This window comes from Drosophila mojavensis, unplaced genomic scaffold (genome assembly GCF_018153725.1).
Source record: "Drosophila mojavensis isolate 15081-1352.22 unplaced genomic scaffold, ASM1815372v1 contig_80, whole genome shotgun sequence".
Lineage (NCBI taxonomy): Eukaryota > Metazoa > Arthropoda > Insecta > Diptera > Drosophilidae > Drosophila > Drosophila mojavensis.
Window position 1 is genome coordinate 3069011 of NW_025318906.1, and position 22045 is coordinate 3091055.

At 37.8% G+C, this 22045-nt stretch overlaps 1 protein-coding gene across 4 annotated transcripts; it reads left to right on the forward strand.

Moving 5' to 3' along the window:
• The first annotated feature begins 208 nt into the window (after window positions 1-208).
• Window positions 209-17229, forward strand: LOC6578556 (zwei Ig domain protein zig-8). 4 transcript variants are annotated; one of them, XM_044011135.1, is made up of 8 exons: window positions 209-1126; window positions 9760-9884; window positions 11951-12040; window positions 13903-14070; window positions 15475-15609; window positions 16247-16460; window positions 16985-17096; window positions 17177-17229. In XM_044011135.1, the coding sequence occupies exons 1-8, from the start codon at window positions 1009-1011 to the stop codon at window positions 17193-17195; spliced, it is 981 nt and encodes a 326-aa protein (XP_043867070.1). In that variant the 5' UTR covers window positions 209-1008; the 3' UTR covers window positions 17196-17229. The 4 variants fall into 4 exon arrangements, with proteins under 4 accessions (XP_043867070.1, XP_043867072.1, XP_043867071.1 ...); XM_044011137.1 differs by having other exon boundaries at window positions 11951-12025; XM_044011136.1 differs by having other exon boundaries at window positions 11954-12040.
• Window positions 17230-22045: the final 4816 nt, after the last annotated feature.

The window sequence follows — 22045 nt, forward strand, 5'->3', positions numbered from 1 at the left end:
ATTACATTAAAAGCGATTCATCATCGACGTGACGTTGTGATTGTGTCGTTTGTTGTTGCTGTTGGCCAAGAGCAAAAACACTAGCAGCAGCAGGAGCAGCAGCAGGAGCTGAAGCAGGAGCAGCAAGAGCAACAGCAGCAAATTGAATGTAATTTCATAAAAAGCGAGTGTTAATTTTTTACTCCCTCTCGCTCGCTGTGTGTGAGAGCGTGTGTGTGTGAGCGTATGTGTGTGTACACAACAATAGTAGTAAGCAACAACAGCTACAACAATAGCAATAGCAAATACATGGCTCTTGGCTTAATGTGCTAATGCGCAGTGACATGAAAAATGATGGAGAACATGCAAGTTATACGCCCCCTGAAGTAGGAGGAGCCACAAACAGCTAGTGAAAGAATACGCAGGGCAGGCCAAATAACAAGCTGCAAATTTGATACAAACAACAAGAGAGGAAGAAGCAGAAGCAGAAGAAGTGGCAGCAGCAGCAGGGAGAAGCAAGTAGAGCAAGAGCAACGCATTGACAGGCGACAACAAAAGCGAAAAAGTGGTAGAAAAATCAGACAGGAAATAGCGAGAGCAGCAGGAAGGGACTGCAGCAATAGCAACAACTGAGAGCAGCAGCAGTAGCAGCAGCAGCATCATTTATCAGCGCATCAGTTGTACGGCAACAACAACAACAACTGGCAGCAACAACAACTGCACAACTAGCATATGTGTATTAGTTTTGTGGCGCCTTTTGTGCTGGCGTTTTTTTGCTGAAAGGAAACAGCGCGTTCATTCAAAAAGCCATTAACCCTAATAAGCGTGCCACAACAACAACAACAACAACTAGAAGAAGAAGAAGAAGCAACAGCAGCAGCAGCATCGATGTGCCATTGTGCCGTGTAGCCCCGTCGTAACTATTGAAAAGACGCCAACTAAGCTAAGCTCGCGCAGCTGTTGCAGCTGCCACGCAACACAAAGGAGACAGAGACAGGAACAGGGATAGAGCGAGAGAAACTGCTACAAATGTTGCCGCCACGGCTGCTGCGCTTGCGGCTGTTGCGTGTGCCGCTGCATTTAATGGAATTGCGCATTTTGTTGCTGTGCCTGCCCACCTTGCTGCTGGCCACAACGCTGGAAACAGGTGAGTGACACGCCCCACGCCCAAAATCTGACTGCCCATTTAATTAATGCAACAGCTATTTTAGCCAGCAACAACAACAACAACAACAGCTAGAACTGCGCGACAGTTAAAAGCGAATTCAGGTTTTAGTGGCCTCGAAACAATTGAATTTAAATGAAATTTTCGAGCGCGCAACGCCTCAGTTTATTTAGCGTATTTACATAAAGCGCGAGCTGGGCGCACTGGCCACGCCCACTCGTGCAATTAAATGCTATGCGCCTAAGCCTAGACGAAACTTTGCCAATTTACGGATTTATTACGCGAGCAAATTTTATTAGGCTCTGAGTGAGTGGGCCGGACCAAGCGAGTGGGCAGTAGCAGCAGCAGGAGTAGGAGTGGGAGTGGCAGCAGGTAGCTAGGCTAAGCAAGGCACCTGCGGCTAAAACTTTTTAGACCAAATATTTTCATTAATGGCCCAAAAGTGACTATGAAAGAGAGCGAGCGCAAAAGAGACAGTGAAAATAAGCTAAGCCATGGCAGACAAGCATGAACGACTGCATAATACTCTGTCGAGTGGGAGGAATAGCTCATGGAAAGAGATTTATAGAATTTGGGAGATTGAAGATGGGAGATGAGAGAAAAATATGAGGAATACAAAAATAGTTAAAGGATATAGACTATAGAACAATAGAAGATTGACGAAAAGGCTAGAACAAAGAGGATAGAAGCTAATAAAATTGAGAGATCGAAAATAGAATACAGATGTTAAATTATAGAAAATTGTTCCAGATAGAGGCTATTAGTTTTAATAGAAACTATATAAAACTGGGTAAAAATATATAGATAAATAAATAATAAATAAATAAAATAAATTTAGATATACCATTAAAAAAAGGCGGGGAAGAATGATAAAGAAGAGAAAATGAGGCATATCAAATACAAAATTATAGTGTTTCGAAGCTAAAGGATAGAAGACAGAGCATAAAAGACAGTAGATAAGAGAAAAGAGAGGAACATAAGACAGATGAGAATAAAATCCATAAGAGAAGAGAAAAGATAGAGGATATAAGGATATACGAAAATAAAAGCCAGAATGTAGAGGATAGGGGATAGAAGCTGGAAGGTACAAGATAGAAGATAGGAATGGATATAAAAAAAATTATTTTGAATTTTTGAAGTTACTCATTATTGTTATATTTTTTTCTTTTGCACAATCTATAGATAAGAATGATCGAATATAACTAGTCCAAAGGCCTTTGGGCTCTAGCTCTTTAGTAGTTATAGGCGCAGAAAAATATGCTACACATGTGAAACTCAAAGTTGTTTTATGATGAATTGATATTTCTCTTAAGCCTTCTGCCAACTTAAGTAACTGAAAGTTTAGTAGTTGAATTTTTAAATTTGAAATGTCATTAGTACAAATTCCTTTTCGTTAATAATGCCTTAGTTACGTCTGATTTTCAATGAAAGAATTCAAATAATTATAATCTCTTATAAGCTAAGCCTATCCAGTAGTAAATATGCCCAATTCGAACTATTCATTTCCGATATCAACGAAATGCTGTGCATTGTTAAAGACAGACGAAAGAATCTTTGCACTCTCTTTCTTCTTCCCACTCTCTCCACTCTGCGAGCGGGCATTGAAATGAAGAAGTACTTGCGCTGGTTAAATGTTTGTCATTTAATTTGAAGCGGGCGTGTGGCCTAGAGCTCAAGTGTAGCACAGTTTTTAGCTAAAAACTTTTTACGACAGACAAAGACACTGCGCAAGCCAGAGAGAGGGGGAGAGAGGGAGGGAGATAGCAAGCGAGGCGAGTGAGTGAGTGAGGTGAGCAGGTAAACACATTTTAAAGTCAGCCTCGGCTTGGCAATTGCTTGGCAAACAATTATTAATTTTTCATCAAGCGCGCGCGGCCAGCGCTCGGCGGACTTTGGCCGACTTTGCTCGCGGCACTTTTTCTGACCTTTTGGCTAATTTGGTTTAAATGGATGCGAGAGCTGAGCTAAAAGCCAGCCATGCCTCAGCGCCTGCTACTTAGGCGAGAGTGTGTGGATGTCTCTCCCTGTCCTCTGTCTCTTTCTCTCTGTGTGTGTGTGTGGGTGTGTAGCATCACGTATACGCATCGTTAGCCGCGCTAAGTTATGGCCAACACGTAACATTCACAAATAATAAGGATAATGAAAAATACACAGGGGAGAGATTAGCGTTAAGGGCGAATCGCCATTTTTTAGCTGCTGCCGCTGCTGTCGCTGTCGCCGCTGCTGCTGCCCTTGCGGCTTTGGTTTTGACCTAAAAGCTCCCCGAATGCGACCTTTGTTTCTGCCTGCTCTCCTGTTTTTTTTTTTAGCGGCTTTTTCTTCTTCTTTTTATATTTTGTTTGTGCGACCAACGCGTTACGCATAAATTATCAAGAGTCGCTAAAAAAAAACACATACAGCGGGCAATGGCGACACCTTATCGGCTCGGCGCTCATTACGCCGCCTCTGCCGTTGTAGCGCAGCCGGCTGGGGGCGTGGCAGAGTCGCGTGACAGCGCAAAAATTGAAAATTTATTGCCACGCCTTGTGGCTTAAGAATCTATGCCGAACAAAATAAAAAACAGAGGCAGAGACAAGTAAAGTTTTTTCTTTTGTTAAATTGACTTTTTAAAGTGACCGCAAAGAAAAAGCAAATGAAATTGGAAAATAAAACCAAAAACTGGTAAATGTGAAACGTGAAATATGCAAATAATTCAAACAGTCAAAGAACTCGCAACTGTCAGCTCCACCAAAAGAAGGCGAACAGGAAAAGGGCAAGAGAAAAGCGAACAGCTCGAAAAGCAACAACTGCTAAGCGAAACAAAAATTGAAGCCATACAGTGGCTGGCAAGAGTATATCGATGTGTATATATATTTTATATATATATATATACGATGTAGTATATATATATATATATTGTGTAATCTGTGTATGTATGCCGTATATATTTCTTGTCACTATATATATAATAGGAGCAGTCACAGTCAAAAGTATATGGACAGCCCACATATGTCGCAATTTGCTGCTTAGTAATCCCTAGATCTCTGCTCGACATTTTCATTTCATATAACATAACATATTTTCTACCAGAAAAATATATGTCTATATATATATGTATATATTTATTTAAACCTCTTTGATGAAAAAAAAAAAAAAATACTATTAAGCCCTATGAAGTGTGATTAACATTATTCGTACTACACTCTTTTGGAAATAATATACCATATTAAAAGGAAGGCAACAGATCATCGAAAACGAATTTCTTTCGGCTCTAGTAACAAATTGCCAATCAAATAAATTTCTTGGTGCAAATACTTTTGACAAATACTGTATCATATATTATATATAACAACATATATATGTTAGATATTATATATGCCGTCTGCCAGGTTGGGTAAGAAAAAAAAGGAAAAGAAAACATTAAGCTTAGCACTTTCGACTGACAGGCAGGGCAATAACAACAGCCGAGACACACGTGTCGACTCCTGTCTGTGAAGAAGCTCTATACAGCTAGCGCTCCCTCTCCCACTCTCCTTCTCACTCTCTCTCTCTCCTTCTCTATGTCTATCTTTCACTCTATCTGTAGCTCTGGCATATTTGCCTGCGTCAAGGTCGAGCCGGGCCAGTTTCATGCTTCACACTTCACACTTCAAACACACACACACACACACACACACACACACACACACGCGCATTTACAATATTTTCGTTTTCTTTTTCCTTTCGCTTCTGCCCTTTTTCTCTCCCGATTCGCGCTGGCGCTCATGTTTCTCAAGTGCAAATGAGTTTTGCCTCCTGCATGCCCCTCTAATGCGCTGTAAAATTTCAGCTATTTTCGCTAAATTTTCTTAGTGGTTTTCATATTAAGCCCGAGGCATTTGTAACGCTAGACGCGCGATCTTTGGCTTACGGGGTTTAGATAAAATGAGAGCTCAGGTTAAGGTAAAGGCGGCAGTGGGGGCGGTGCCAACGCAGCATGTGGCAGGCGGTACTCAGTCAGCCGTTGAGGTTGCTGGAAGTTCGAGTGAGGTCGGCTGTCAGGCAGCTTAAAAACTGCTAAGCACTTTGGCCACGTTGACTTAAGCAGCTTTCGTGCTTAACTGCCAGCAGACAGCAGCACCCCAACATATTGGCAGGGCATTAAAATATTACGCATACGCACTGTGTGCCCCCTCTCACTCTCTCTCTCTCTCTCACTCACTCTGAGTAATATGCGCCCGCTATAGATATAAATAATCATTTTGGCAGCAACATGACAAGTGCGCGCACACACAGCCGAAAAGCATTTCGTATCGTGCTCCACGGCCATAGAGCGTTCGCTAAACGTCCGCAAGATTGACAAGAAATATTTATTATTAATAATAGACATGCGAGCAGCAGCAGGCACAAGGCTTGCTGACTTCATTATTTATCGCTTTACAGTCAGCTTCCGCTCTCTTCACTCTTCACTCTACAGGGTAACTAGCTAGTCGTGCTGGTCTGCTGCTGCTCCTGCTGTTCCTTTTGCTTATTGCTGGACATCCGGCCGGCTCATTGCTAGAGCAAAAAGTTTTATTACTGTTGCCTACTTTCAGGCATAATATAATTCACACTCTCGCCCGCTAAGCCGCTGCCAGCTGACATGCGCACGTATCGAGCCAAAAAGCTAAAGGCGAGCAGCGGCGGCCAAATGCGCGACTTTTAGCCATTTTATTAGCAGTGCGTGTTTTTTTACTATTATAGCGAGTCACACACACACACATAATTCCTCTCCCTCTATATCTCTTGGCACCACTTGACCTTAGACTCGGTTTTTGGGCTTGAGCGCGCGTTTGGATTTTTTTTTGCCTCTACTTTTTTCTTTTTTTTTTTTGGGTGTTGTGTGTCTAAGCATTTACATTCCTCTTAACATGCGCAATATATTTCGACTTGTCAGTGCGTATGTGTGGGCGCCTAAGCGTGTGTGTATGTGTGTGTGTGTGTGTGCTGTCATGCATACAAATGCAAAGATAAAGAATCTATACTTATTCCAGCTCTACAGCTAATATATATATTTGTTAGCCGCACACACACACACACACACACACACACACACACACACATAACTGTCATATATAAGCGTTTTTGCTGCTGACCACCAAAATCGACCTGACCCGTCATTAAGTGGCTCTGCTTTGTTCCTGGCCACCTCCTGCTCCACGCATTGTTGTTGTTATTAATGACGCACTTTTATTGTCTGCAGACTTTTAATGTATATATAGATATACATAATATATATATACGTGGATATATATATACATAAATATATGCGCATATAGTATATATTTAAATTTACAGTCAATGCAGCGTGACCATCGAACATTCCAAAATTGCCAACGGCTGTTCACGACTGCAGAATACTTGTTCGACTGCTGCTTATACCTAGTCTCCATAGTCTCCACAGTCTACACACAGTCTTCAATCTCCAACCTCAACTCTTTAGCCTTAGCTGCCTAGTCTCAGTTTTCCTCTCTCTAGCTTCAAGTCTTCAGTCTCAAGACTCTAGTCTCAACTCTCTGCACTGCATGCAGCCCGAAGGAACATGAAACTAATATACTCTCTTTAAACATTTTACAAGTGAGTATTTAAAATAAAGAAGAGCAGCAAAAGCCAAAAAAAAAAGCAGTGAGACTTGACGTCATTGGCAAAACAGGCGCATAAATTACATGCACACACACCGACACACACACACGCACACACACACTGACAAAAGGACAATGCGCATGTACTCAACAAATACGAAAACGAATACAAATTCAATAACAAATACAAGTGCAGGGCATAAGACGCACACACACACAGCGTGTAAGAACGAGAGAGGAACAGTGATATGAGTCGAGGATATGGATATGGTTATGTGTAGCTCTGTCGCTGTGTGTGTGCTGCTTGGACTGCATACGCATGCCTAAAGTATGAACTATAAAAATTTACGAGGCAATAAAAGTGCGAGCTGCTATGCTACGCTGTGTTTTATGGCTAACAGCAAAAGGCAGACAGTAGGTAAATATGAGAGAGAGCCAAGCTAAGGGCTGAGGGCTGAGGGCAGAGCGGTGGGAGCTTAAACAGTTTCTGGCGCTCTACGATTTCAGCCAAGCGCAGTTTCCATTTGGCCAAGGCCGAAAGAGTTCACGTGTGTGTGTGTGTGTGTGTGTGTGTGCTGGCTGCTTAAAAGTTTGTGCGCTTCGTTTTATTTTTTTCACATTTTGCATCGCTGATTGATTGATTGATTTAATACACTTTTCCTTTTACAACATTCCGCGCTCTTGAGTTTATATGTGCTCTTCCTCTACCCTCCACTGCTCTCCTCTCCAGTCCAGTCCGCTGGTCAGTCAGTCATATTCCACCTGCTTGAGCACGCAATCCATTTTCAAGAAGACGACGATGAGCCAGAGCCAGGCAGCAGCAGTGGAAAAGCGAGCAACTTAAGACTCAGCGTGGCGGAAATTTAATTTGGCTATGGGTCAGCCGCTCACAGCTGGGCTGCCCGGGCAATCAAAGTTTCCTAATTAAAGTAAACATCAAGTTGAACATTATCGTAGTTAGTTCGTTAGTTAGTTAGTGAGCGTTGCACTCCGGCTCGATTCAAATTAGCACGAGGCGTATACTTAATAAATTGCTTACTAATAAGCCAGCGGGCAGCACTGAGTGCACTGAGAGCGATGGCTACGTTTATCCATGGCTCTCAGTCCAAACAGCTCTCCGGCTCGCTCCTCCAATCGCCATTAGCATTATCGATCTGTAATAACTCTTTCTGTATCGAAATTATATTCTTATTAGGGTCAAAGCAAGCAGCTTATGCTTATCTCCAAATCTAGCCAGAAAGCCACTTAGACCACATTCAGGTATATTTGCTTTGCCCAGGTAAATATTGGCGCTGTACTGACCCTATGGCATGGCTTTTGATGTAATTTACTTATCAATATTAGCGCTTGTTCAATAAAAACAAAAGCAAAAATATAGGAAAAAACAAAAAAGAAAGGAATGTGTGACGCCTCTTTTGACGTGGGTCAAGAGACCCTGGCCAGACTTTGTCCCGTTATTTAAAATGCATTTTGTTTGACCAGACTAATTGGATTAATCGGCGTTTGCCTTCATTTTAATCGATTCTGCTTTTGTTTCTATATCATAAATTGACCCGCTAAAATAAACACCACGGCGTCTGCCAAGGTTCATCAGCTACTTAAGAGCCCGAACATTCTGGCGGGTCATTGAATTTTTTATTATGAGTGACAGTTGAAATTAGCTCTAATTTTATAGAGTTTTGCAAGTATGGAAATGTATGTGGGGCTGTTGAGATATATTTATAGGATATTGTGTACATTGGCATAAATTGGCGTATGTATTACTAGATTATTGAAAACAGATTATTGAAATCTCATATGCCTCTCTCTGCGATTTTCATGAACTCAATTTAGCCGTTGAAAAAATCTCGTTCGATTGAAATACATTCATAAGTATAATGTTGTATCTTTTAATTAGCTCACACTATCGCTTTGCTAGATACGTTTTCTAAATCCTCTAAAAATATAATAATATACTAATCATAAATTTTTCTGCAAAACTGCAGCAATTCGTAGTAAAAATAAAGGATTTACCAAAATTATGTTAAATTTGATCATTTCTTATAACTAAAGGAAAGGAATGTAAAGGCTTTGTGAACATAATTTCTGCAATTGTAAAGCCTTTCTATGCGATTTTCATAAATTCACAAATGAAATAACCCGCAGGTCTTTCATCATAAACACAACAAACTCAAATTGATATCGACTATTATATATTGCTTGTTCAACTCTTTTCTTACAGTCATTAAATACAGCCTTAATATATTTTCTGTATTTTCTCGAAGAGCCTTCAATGAGCTCTAAAACTATATCAAAACTTATTTCCTTCTTTCTGCCACACATAAATAATTATGTTGCAATTGAATTAAAATTGTGGCTTAATTAGAAGAGAAATTGTTGTAAAAGTACGAGTGGACTTTGTGTTTGTTAACTCAATGAGATTCCAGCTAATAATCAATTTTTCAACATGGCTACAAAGTTGATGTAATTACATTACATATAAGGACGTTTGCGTGATCCAAAAATAAACACAAATTAGACAAGGACAATGGGGAAAACAGTTTATATAACTGTGTGTGTGTGTGTGTGTGTGTGTATGGTGGTTCCATCAACATGAACTGTGGCGCTGAGGGAGGGAGGGCGGCAGGTAGAGGGAACGAATCAATAAATGCCATGTAGAGGCAATAATCGTAAATAACACGCTGAGTTTTCGTATGTCAATCAAAAGCTTTATTATTTCAACAGTTTGCAATGGATTTCGTTTCGGCAGGTAGAGCAAGGCTGAAGGATATCTTTTAACTAGCAATTGCAGTGAGCAAAGAAAAAAACGAACGATGAAACTTTGGATTTATATATAGGTCGCATTTGCTGATTGCCAAAAAAAAGAAGTAGAAGAAGAAGAAGAAGCAAAAGTGTAGGCGACGAGTGTACAGTCCTTTAACGCAATTTGTGATTGCACTTTGGACTTGGCTTATTTGCCAGGCTCTTGTCTAACTTTCTCACTCCCTCTCTCTCTCTCACTCACCACTCTCTTCCCCTCTCACACTTTGATTGCAGACCAAAAGTCAATACTCACAGATAACGATTGGAAGAAGCTATGGACGCGCAATGGCATAAATGCCGATTCCAAATTGGATAATAATCTCGACTCCAGCGACAGTCCCATGTTCGAGGACAGCGAGGTAAGTAAGAATTGACAAACTGACTCAATACAGCACCAGGACAGGAACAGGATAGTCGATGAAGAGCACCCAAGTGTGTCAACGAAATTGAATTGAATGCAGAGCTAGAGGTAGAGTGTGCCCAACGTACTCATAGCCCCAACCGCTAGCCACCGTTAGCCTGATCAATATGCTAATGTGCAATGTCCTGCGAAGGACATGCAAATCGAGTTGAAAAGCGCGGCTAATGCTAATTACTATACAACATGAAGACGCGCCGGCTCTAATTAATCTTTTAGTGCTTATTTATACTACACTCGCGCCCGACTTTAACTATCCAATCAGCCAAAGAGGCCAAGCCGTAAATTTGCTCAAACTACCACTACTAAGTATGTTTGAGTATATATATCTATGTCTAGCTAGACATCTGCATACAGGGTGAGGCAATTGAACTGTTTACAGCGCGTGACTTATGAGTGGTTCTACAATTAAATTATGTTCTGGTCTGATCTACGAAATTTGTACTGCTAAGATTATAAGTTAGCATATTCTCTTCTGATTCTGAGCATATTCCCGCTGAAATGATCTTTTCATCTACAGAGGAAAGGAACTGTATAAGTTACAAAGTATTTAAGAGGCAGCAAAAAGCTTGCCAAACCCCATCTATTATTGACCAGAACGATGACCTGAGTCGATTCAGCTTCATTTGCCTGATTATTTCTTGAGTATATTCTTTACATGGAATGCATATACAAGTGTATATATACAAGCTATACAGTATATTGGAGACCAGAGAATATCCTTATAAAGAATTCCCTACTAAAACTTTCATACTTACTTCATGCCCGGTTCCATTAAATACCACAAAGATCATAACCATAGACATTGATTGTTCTGACCATCAATGTTCACTGTCTTGGGCATGTATCCGAAAATTGCTCTTTCCGTTAGGCATAAGCTATATAAAATCTATTGTCAAACTCTTCTGTTAACAAATTTCAGAGCTATCAAATTTGTAGGGCTTTCTAAAGTCACCATTCAAAATCTTTAGTCATCCAAGATCTCCAGTGTTGGCTATTCAAAATTTCCAGTGAAACTGTATACAAATCTATAGTCTCCATTCGAGCTCTTTAGCTATCCAAGATCTCCAGTCAAAATCTTTGGCTATTCAAGATCTCGAGTCAAACTGTAGAGCTATCAAAACTCCATTCAAGGTCTTTAGCTACACAAGATCTCCAATCCAATTCTTTGACTATTCAAATACTCCAGCAAAGCTGTATACCAATCTGTCTTCATTCAAGCGCTTTAACTATCCAAGATCTCCAGTCTAACTCTTTGGCTATTCAAGATCTCATATCCCGCGTTTTTGGCAATCCCAGATTAAATTTTTTCAGACTATTCAAATAACTTTGTAATAAATTCCCTTTCAATTCCACGCAAAAGCTCATCACATCAATTTGAATTAGCCAATTAAAACAAGCCCCAATCATTAGCTCGCCCGTCTAGCCAGTTTTAATGCCTCAATTTTTTTTATTTTTTGGCTTAGATCTGCTGCAAGTAAATTACGTATTTTTCTTCTAGCCACAAAACGTGACAGTAATAAAAAAAAGAACACGAATGCAGCTTCAAAATTTTATAGTCGTCTAATTTGGGCAACAGCTTCATCAGCCTCACCCTGTATGCGTCTAGCGTTTCAAATTCTGCTGACTAATTGTGCAGTCAGACAGCATTTGATGGTATTTTTAATACCCCAATGACGATTGTGCAGCGGGTATGATGGGCTAGTGCACAAGCATGTAACAGCCTGTAGTAGAAGATATTAATGCAACTTATAATTGAAGATGCCAAAATAAAAGTTCAGTCAACTTAACATAGGAGATCCGGGCTAGCATTGAGTCGTGCATACCCGCCTAAAATACTCAAACTCTTTGGCATTTTATAGCATTCCTTGCTTGCCTTTTAGCTTTACTTTTACAGGTAACACATGAAAAATGAACTTTTAACTTTTTGTCTTGTACTTTTCTCCTCCACCCAACTCCCTTTCTTCCCTTCCCCTTTTCCACGTTTCTATTTTCTTTCACCCACAGCTGATGGCGCACAATACAACCGTCCAACTGGGTGGCACCGCCTTTCTCGTCTGCAAAGTCACCGGCGTGGATCGTGTGGGTGTAAATTGGGTTTGTTTAGCTTTGTTCTTGTCTATCCTCTATATCTAATTGTGTGGCGAAGGTGCCTCCTGCTTTAAGCTTCCACTTTAAGTTTGGCTTGCATTTTATTTGCTGCATATATTGCATATTTTCCGATTTTCAGTTTTTAATTATATGGCATTTAGCTCTGGCATTTTATTTGTTTGCATATATATATGAGAATTTGGTCGGTTCGTCGTCGAATCGGGACACGCAATTGTCCAATTTGTTTTGGCAGCCGAGCACGAAACATACAAAATGTGAATGCTTAATTTGCAGCTGAAAGCTAGAAACCGTTTGCCATGACATTGTGTACACTTTGTTTGGCATTCAACGTTTGCTAACAAGCAATTAAATGCTACCCCGAAAAAACAAAAAAAATACCAAAACAATAACAATAAAATACGACACGCAATGGAACCCAACGGGCATAGAGACATGGACACCGAGCCCATAATTGAGCCAAAGCATGTGACAAAATATCAATTAATCAGAGTCAGGCGAAATTCCATTCACAAGAGCTGCGGAGCATTTTTTATAAATTTCTCGCTAAATGCAACAATTATCAGAATATTTATTAGGATTAAGAGAGCTGTGCTAGGCAGCAAAACGGCTCTGATATATTCAAATGGAGAGCAGTTAGGCAGAGAGTGAATCCATATTGAATTTTCAGCATTATTGAAAAGTTAAAAACTCACCTTAGCATTGAGAGTAATATATTATATACATACCTGTGAGTTATATCCAGCAATGGCCAAAGCAAAGGGATGCTTCAACCCTTTTGAACCAGATCTCTTGCCTTAGCTATTCAGCTTTCTTTGTCTTATCATGCTTGTGCCAATTATCTAGCAGGAAGTGGGCAGCCAAAGGTCAATCATCTAGCGGGCTCTTGCTGTCCAACTTCCTGCTAAAATCCATACAAAAATCTTATTTACTCAGCTTTAAAAAAAAATAATAATAATAATAATAATAATAAATAATAAAGAAATAAATAAAAATAAATATGAATTTTTTTGATATAGCTAAAAGTAGCCTACTAAATATCTTAATTTAAATTTGAGCATTGAAGAAAGAGCTCACAGAAAGATTCCAATGAAATATTAATTTATCAAAAAAAAGAAAAAAAAAAAAAAAGTTTATATAGTAGAGAGCGAGAAATAGAGAGTCTCTATCGTAGGTTTTCCTATGACTAGAACTTCTCTAGCAAGGCTTCAATATGTTACCCAGAGCTCTCCTACTGGTTTATTTTTTATGCTGATCGAGAATAATATATATATATATATATATATATATATATATATATATATTTTTTTTTTTTTTTTTTTTTTTATTTTTTTTTTTTTTACTTAAACAGGCTAGAATAATATATCAAGACACTTTTTTCCTTTTATAATTACTTATTTTTATTGCCTTTAAACAAAACTCTTTATATATTATACAACCCCATATTTATAAATTTTTTAAATATTTAAGCTTTCATTTAAACTCATTCATAGCAACTCAACCTGTTGTTAAGCTTGCATTTGCAAAACATTCTCCTAAAATTGCAATTCACACACACACACACATACTCATGTATATATATATAAAATACCCACAGCTCTACATACACCTCTTAACACTGCGATTTTAAAGTGCTTTCCATAATCAAATACATATACTTATACGTATTCGCCGCACTAATTGCATGCATTTGTATTGCGAGTGAATTGCGAATTTTCTGTTTTCTGTTGCCTACTTTCGAGCGCGCTTGCAATTAACATAGACAATAATGGGATGTGCGATTGTGATTGCGTTCTTTATTGAATTTTGCATTTAATTTTCTCACATTTTGCTGTTGTTGGGCAAAACAGAATCAAATATCTTGGATACGTCGCCGGGACTGGCACATATTATCCTCGGGCGCCCAGCTCTACACAAATGATGAACGCTTCGCGATACTCCACTCGCCCGGCTCCAACATGTGGACGCTGCAGATAAAGTTTGTACAGCGACGGGATCACGGCATGTACGAGTGCCAGGTGAGTGCGAAAGAGAAAGAGAGTGAGAGAGAGAGTGAATGAGAGAGAGTATGCATTGGAATTGCATATATTTTATGCATGCAATGCAGTTGAAATGAACTAAAGTGCATTTGCATATGCTCCATTTTGGCGTACGGACCCAGACAGCCCGGCGTATACGCAATATTGAGGTTTTTGGGTTTTTTAACCCATTTCTTTCATTTTTTTGTTTTCATTTTTTCATTTTGTTGTTTGGTTTTTACGTTGATTTCGCCGGCGCATGATTTAATTGTAATATGCAAATGGCGTTTCGTTTTAAGACAACCTGCTGCATGTACGCATGGCACGCAGAGCACATGTGACGTTGACAGGCCAGACGCTGCGGCTGCCAGATAAACTGGACATTGACATATTTAGCCACTGACTGAAACGCAAGCCCCCCCCTCGAATGTGTGCAAAGTAATGCAGAAAGTAAGCCACCCAACCAGCCAGCCAGCCAGCCATACAAAAGCCCGAAAGTCAAGCGGATATGGCAAGAGGCGTGTCTTGGCTACAGATGGTGGAGTCGAGTCGAGTCGGTGGACTGAACTAGGCGAAAGGCAACAAAGTTTGGGCAACGCCTGAAACGGACACTTGACAGTAACTCTGTTTGTGCAGCAGCCGCACAAGTGCTGCGCCGAGACTTACAGCTAAGTAGAGAGACTAGTAGAGAGAGGTTGCAGATAGTCATGGAGAAACAGCGAGCGAGTGAGAGCGAGATACTGATGTAGTTGGGGCAGCCTCGAAAAAAACGTAGCTTCAATTTCAAAAATTGTTTGCATGCAATTTCAATATAAGAGCCGAGGCTAGCGCAGCAAGGGTAACAGAGGAGCTCTGTCCGCCTGTCCGTCTGTCAGTTGGTGCTGCCTCTCGACGAGCACTGCATGCAAATATGCCGAAATGATTATTTTTCCTTTTTGCAGTGCAGCTCGTTCATCTGCCCTCTGGTTACTTTTGTTCGTAGCTACATATACTTATATACACAACATACATACATGCATATATATCTATATATATATATATATGTATATGCATATGTATATGTATTGAAAATGGTTCGTTTTTGTTTCATTTTGCGTGCCAAATTGAAATTGTTTGATTTGCATTTCAATGAGTGCAACATTTCTTTGCAGTCAAAACGTTTCACTGCACCAAAGCCAGTTAGATCGACAGATATTGATATAGTGAAAGGGAGTGAGAGAGGGGAGAAGTAAAGGGACAGAGAGTCTGTTAGATGCAGCACAGCATTAACATTCGAGTTGATTACGACAAATGCTTAAGCAGCGGAACATGCGTATCGAACAATTCTACCCAAATATCCCGCTCAACTGGCATTTGGCATTATTTGCTTGACTCTATCTTTTGTGTATTTATTTTTGGGCACAGGTATCCACACCGACTGGCATCATTTCGCACTTTGTGAATCTTCAAGTGGTTGTGCCCGAGGCATTCATACTTGGCTCTGGTGAACTGCATGTTGACATGGGCTCAACAATCAATTTGGTTTGCATTATCGAGAAGGTGAGTACAAATTTATTACGAATATATGTAAAAAGAAAATAACGAAATATACACAAGCGAAATACCGAAAAAGTCAAATTAGTTAAATGTAGAAATAAAATAATATTGAACGGAATGAAGGCTCCCCATATAGAAACATAAATATGCATAATAGTTGTTTGACAAAAGGAAGAATAAGAACTAAAAATTCTATCGATAAATCGATTTTTGTATCGGAAAATTGAAATACAAAGAAGCAAATCCTGCCAGCAGTTAAGAAACATATATCAAATCAATTTCATTTCTCTTATTTGCTCAGATAATATCCACCAGAGCTAAATATATGGTATTATTGCTTATCGATAATTATCGATTTTATTAAATTCATATATGATATTTTTGTGCAGCGCATTATATATTTCACATTATATATTACACTTATACTCAATACATTTTATACATATTTATTATTGATTATCGATAAATATCGATTTTATTAAATTCATATAATAACTGAATATCGCCAGCGCTCATTTTATATTTTTATGTAACACATTATATATTTCATATTATATATTATACAATACTTACACTCAATACATTTTATACATATTTCTTGTCTTTCTTCTCCCACTCTCTTTCATCTCCTCCGCTGTAGAGTCCCACACCACCGCAGTATGTGTACTGGCAAAAAAATGATCGTCTCATCAACTACTATGACTCGAGGCGAGACATATCCATTGAAACGACACCGGGTCCACGCACACAGAGTCGCCTCATTATACGGGAGCCCCAAATCACCGATTCTGGCAACTACACCTGCTCTGCCAGCAACACCGAGCCAGCTAGCATTTATGTCTTTGTATCAAAAGGTGAGTGAAATCGTGAAATCATGAAATCTGAGCGAGGATTTAGCAGCTGTTACAGCAGCTACAGCTGCCATTGCCGTTGCCGTTGCCGTTGCCGTTGCCGTTGCCGTTGCCATTTCTGCTGCTAATGCAGCTCAGCTCAGGGCAGCTGCTTAGCGTGCAAATTGTTAAGGAGAGTGTGGGGCAGAGCTGGTGGCATTGCCGGTTATTGTTGTTGCACGTAACAGTTGCATGCAATTTGCATGACTGCCTCGCGGCCAAATTGAATTTCTTGTGATTTTAGCATTTAAATAGCCATCGCGAGCGATAAGAAGTGTAAATGAAAATATGCAAATGCTTGCAGCGAGCGAGCGAGCGCGCGTCGCCTGCAGCTTATTAAAATGTTAATGAAAATGCAGAGTATCTGTCGCCAGTTATTGCCATATACAACAACAGCAACAAGGAGTCAAATCTAATTCACATTTCTCTTACACTCTATCTTTCTCTCTCTCTCTCTCTCTCTACCTCTTTCTCTTTCACTTACTCAGGCGACAATATGGCTGCCATATCGAGGCGTAAAACTTCCTCGGCCGATCGCATTACGCACATATTTAGGTCAATGCTGGCGCCCTGTCTGCTGCTAAACACGGTTGTCGTTAGGTAAGTACACCCCGGCCTCAACTCCTGCTATATATAAATATTGTTTTTGTTTTCCATATCTATTTAACTTGCTGCTGCAGACGCATTTTCTTAACCTAAGCAACCAAAATTAAAAGAAAATTACAGCGCATAACGTAAAAATAAAAAATAAAACAAACAAAAAATTAAATATATATATGATATATATATATATATACATATATATAGTAAAGAATCCTATTTAAGCTATTTCAATGTTAGAATTTAAACAAAACAAAAAACAATATATATAAATACAAAAAAATAAAAAAATAAAAAATAAATAAAAGTAAACCAAAATCTAGCGTAAAATTTAAGCTAAGTTCCATTTAAAGAAAATAAAACATAAAATCTGTGTAAAAATCATGTTATAAATCTATCTCTGTCTCTGCTAGGCATTTACAAGTTAAGTTTAACTTACCAAAAAAAAAGAAAGAAAAGAAAAAAATCATTTTTCATATTAATTGTGTACAGTATGTTTAACCAGTTTGATTAAGCACTAACTTACAAATATATATATAATACTAAAATATTTATATATCTATGTCTGTGCGTCATGTAAAATGCATTAGTTAAAGTAATTGTTAAACTATTCTAACAAATTGAGTTCAGTTTGAATACTTTTATTTAATTTTTGTTAATTTTTTTTTCGATATAGTTGGTTAAAAGCAATTGCAATTGGCTAATTGCAATTTGGTTCAAGCTTTTTATGGCATACTCTGAACACACAGAACGTGCATAAGAGAGGATTTATAGTGGCCTGGCATATATGATCAGGAATACAATATAAGTAGAACAACCAGCTCAGGCTTATCTGTCCTTCTGTTTAAAAATTTAGGAAATCTCCACGTCACCAAAAAACACATGGAAATATAATATAATCTGTTAACCATCTTCTCCATAATATCTTAACCCATTCTCCTTCAAATTTGTTATCAAATATTATGTCCTCTGGTAAACGAGTATACTGTCTGAGATGATCTGTAGTAAAAGCGAGCTATATCTCTCTCTATCAAGGCATATAAGTATACCACGAATGCCTCAAAGCACTTCTATGGTTCAGGGTATTATCTAGTCGGTCATGCTCGACTAGCACACTAAGTTCATTCGTTTTTTTTTTTTTATACCCTGAACCCATTGAAAATGGGAAATCAGGGTATAATGGTTTTGTGAAAAGTATGTAACAGGCAGAAGGAATCATCGCAGACCCCATAAAGTATATATATTCTTGATCAGGACGACGAGCTGAGTCGATATAGCCCTGTCCGTCTGTCCGTCCGTCCGTCCGTCCGTATGAGCAAAAGGATCTCTGAAGATATAAGAGCTAGAGAGCTGAAATTTGGCATGCATACTCGTGTATACCATAGGCAGTACAAGTTTGCTTTATTTTTTCGATAACTCATCCGATAACTTTTTTATCGAGAATAATCGAAAAATCGACTTTGTTTTTTCAGCCTAATTTGAACACTTTTAGACCTAGAGACTTCAAATTTGCGTTGTATATAAAGTTAATGGATACAAAGATTTTGTAATTTACAGATTTTGGATACCACGCCCCATTCGCCCCCAATTTGTAAAAAACGCATTTCAAGTACTAGAGACTTGTGCTTTGGAATGTACACACATTTTAGCCATATGATTACGCTTTAAAAGTTTCATTAAGATCATACGTCTACAAAAGAAATTATTCAACAAATAAATTCTCATAATATTGCCCACATTGCAGCGCAGCCCCAGCGCAGTCGCTGCTTACTGCGCAGTTAGCAGAGCGCGTGCTTATAAGTGCATGTGTATGCATGTATGAATAAAAGAAGTCCAGAATGATTAGAATATCAGCTTGGAGGGTTCAGGGTATCTCCTAGTCGAGCAGTCTCGACTGGAGCCTTCTTACTTGTTTTTTTTTGGTCCTCAGCAGTTGTAAACAGCATGGATCACACTTTTAGATTTATATACACATACATATATAACTACTATATATCTATGCAAAATACATATTGACATAGAAAAAAAAATACATTTTGCATAAGTAGCCAATTTCAGTCCATAAAAATTATATTACAAACGAAACAAAAAACAGGCATACCAAAGCGTTATTATTATTACTGTTACTAATTACTAAATGGAAACCCAAAACATAGAGATTAACACACAAAAAATAATAATGAAAATAAATAAATATTTAAAAAACAAAAAGGAATTATAATTAATTGCATTATTAAGTTTGTAAATAAAATAAATTGCATTGCAAATGGCAAATGGCAAACACAACAAAACAGAGCAAATAATATGAATATGTATGCATATATTTAATTTCAAGTGTAAATACAGCTAACAAATGACAACAGCAACAACAACAACAACAACCACACACAAAAATGACTGAATGAATAAATAAATAAAAAAATAAAATAATAAATATAAATAAATTGTTGTAAAACTATATAGGGCAGAAGTAAAGAGATGAAAAGCCAGATAAAAGCAGCTGAGTGAAAGAGTGGAAAAATCGATTGCCAGACAGTTGGAGAATTAGCTATAGCTCGAAACTATATATACACACACACACATATATACATATACATATATATATATCTAGTATATATATAGCATAAGTGACAGCAATCAGCCAAGAGAAAACAAAGAGATAAATACAAAGAAAGGAGGCTTACTTTAGATGTTGCTGCTTCAAAACTACAAATAGAAGAGAACTTAGAAGATTCATTAAAAAAAAAGAAAAAAAACTAAGAGTTAAACAAGAGAAAATCAGAAAAATCAGCTAAGCAAAATTGTTAGCCATAGTAAAAGCAACTAGCATAGAGCATGCAACATTTCATAATTACATTCTACGCTTTCTCAACAACAACAAAAACTAATAAAAAATAAAACAACATATAAAACGCCTAATTAAACACAACACCTGAAGATTAAAACAACATCTACGTAATCAAATATGTACAATTCTCTCGACTGTTTTTGTTTTGCTCGCGCAACTAGAAAACTAGAAGAGACAAAAAATAGAACTCATTAAATATATATAGAAAAAAAGAAAACATATTTGTGTGTTGTACAATTAAATGAAACTTAACGAAAAATTAAAAACATTGCTGTCGGCGGGTTTAATCGACTGCGCAATACTTGTTCATGCTGAAAAGAGAGTTTAATTTGAGGCAAATTTCAAGATTTTCCTCAAACCTCTTTACTGTCAAATCGTGAAAAATGTACTTGGCCTGATACTTGTGGAATATTATATTCATCTCCAGAGAAACTCGATAGACAGCTACTTGCCAAGACTAAGGATTTAAACTAAACGTCAGTGGAAGTCAGGAAATACTTGCTTCCATCAGAAATTCTTGCTTCCACAAAGGGTAATTTGTGTACATAAGCAATTCCTTCTGAAAGCGCATGTACTCCAAATTTATACTGTAGTACAGTCCGCAAAACCAATATACTCCACTTTTGCCAGTCTGAACAGGTATACACCAAACGTATGATATACAAAATAGAGAAACAACACAAGAAAAAAATGGAAAAAGATTAAAATACAAATACATTCATTGCCATATATAAAGCATAACAAAAACGTACATTACTCAAATAAACATAAAAGAAAAAAAAAAAAAAGAAAACAAAAAACCAACGCAACTGTTAAAGAATTTCATGAAACTTTAAATAGATTCATTAGTGTGAAAAAGACGCGTAAATTAACAAACATAATATGAATAACAAATTTATGAAGAGAGCAAAGCCGATACAAAATACTGTTAACTGTCTCAATATGTGTGTGTATGTATTTGTATTTGCATTTGCATTTGTATTTGTGTGTGCCTCCCGCCCCATTGCCCCCGTATTCTGAGAAGCCAGCAATCACATTCTGATTTATATTTGATAAATGAAAATTTATAATAATATTATTATGAATATACATACATACATAAATGAAACAATGAATAATATAATATGAATATTGTTTGGTTTCCAATTGTTAAGCATTTTTTACTGTAAATATTTTAATTCAAGCATATTGGTCTATGGCCGCTAATAGCCATTAACTAATTAATGGAATGGAGCATGCAAAAAAGTAAAGAAACAAAATGAAATTAATATAAGTATGTACTGTATTCAATAAATGAAAATGAACAAAGAGTAAAAAATTATGAGCAAAAAAAAAAAATAAAATAAAAATAAAAATAAAAATAATGCGAAAAAGTCATTTAAAAAGTTTTCAACGTAAAATGCGCTCAGCGCGCATTTATGTAAAATTTAAACTTTGATGAATATGAATTTAAAAGTAAACAAAAAATAAAAATTTAAACTTTAAAACAAAACAAAAATAGCCATATATTGAGTGCAGGAACATATGAAATGCATTCACCACACACACACACAAGTGATTATCATGAGAAAATAAATGTAATTTAAATATTGTAATAACTAAAAAAAAATATATAAAATTTGTTTTATTTCACACTTTAACTTAGTTGGGCTTCAACAAGGGCGAAACAAATTTTGATTTCTTTTGGTCCACGCCAATCAGCTAGCAGCACTTGAAGTTACTTCAAATCGTGGGCCATTGTGGCACGTCTTGCGCTATAATTGGACGCCATTGTTGGCACAACACACCAACACACTCACACACACACACACACATTTATACTTATAGCTGAGGCATTTTTCAGCTGTACGCCAATTAAATTTCAGCATTCTTTGTAAGCCTTGGCACTTGGCAGTTTTGCAGTTTGCTTTCTGTCAACATTTTATTCAACGCGCCGCCGTTCATTTCGCCAGCAAACATGTTGCACTCAAGCACTCAGGCACACACACACATACACACTCTCGCACACTCACATTCAATTCGCAATTCTTAAAGGCCAACAAAGTTCTGCTGAAAATCAAATGCATTGAACATTGCCGACATCGTCGCACGCTCTGCCAAA

Bases quoted from the DNA above. Each gene is read 5' to 3' on its own strand.
- LOC6578556 (XM_044011135.1), top strand. From the start codon at position 1,009: ATGTTGCCGCCACGGCTGCTGCGCTTGCGGCTGTTGCGTGTGCCGCTG. The intron at 1,127-9,759 runs GTGAGTGACACG...CTTTGATTGCAG, and splicing joins GGCCACAACGCTGGAAACAG to ACCAAAAGTCAATACTCACA. The intron at 15,610-16,246 runs GTGAGTACAAAT...CCTCCGCTGTAG, and splicing joins TGGTTTGCATTATCGAGAAG to AGTCCCACACCACCGCAGTA.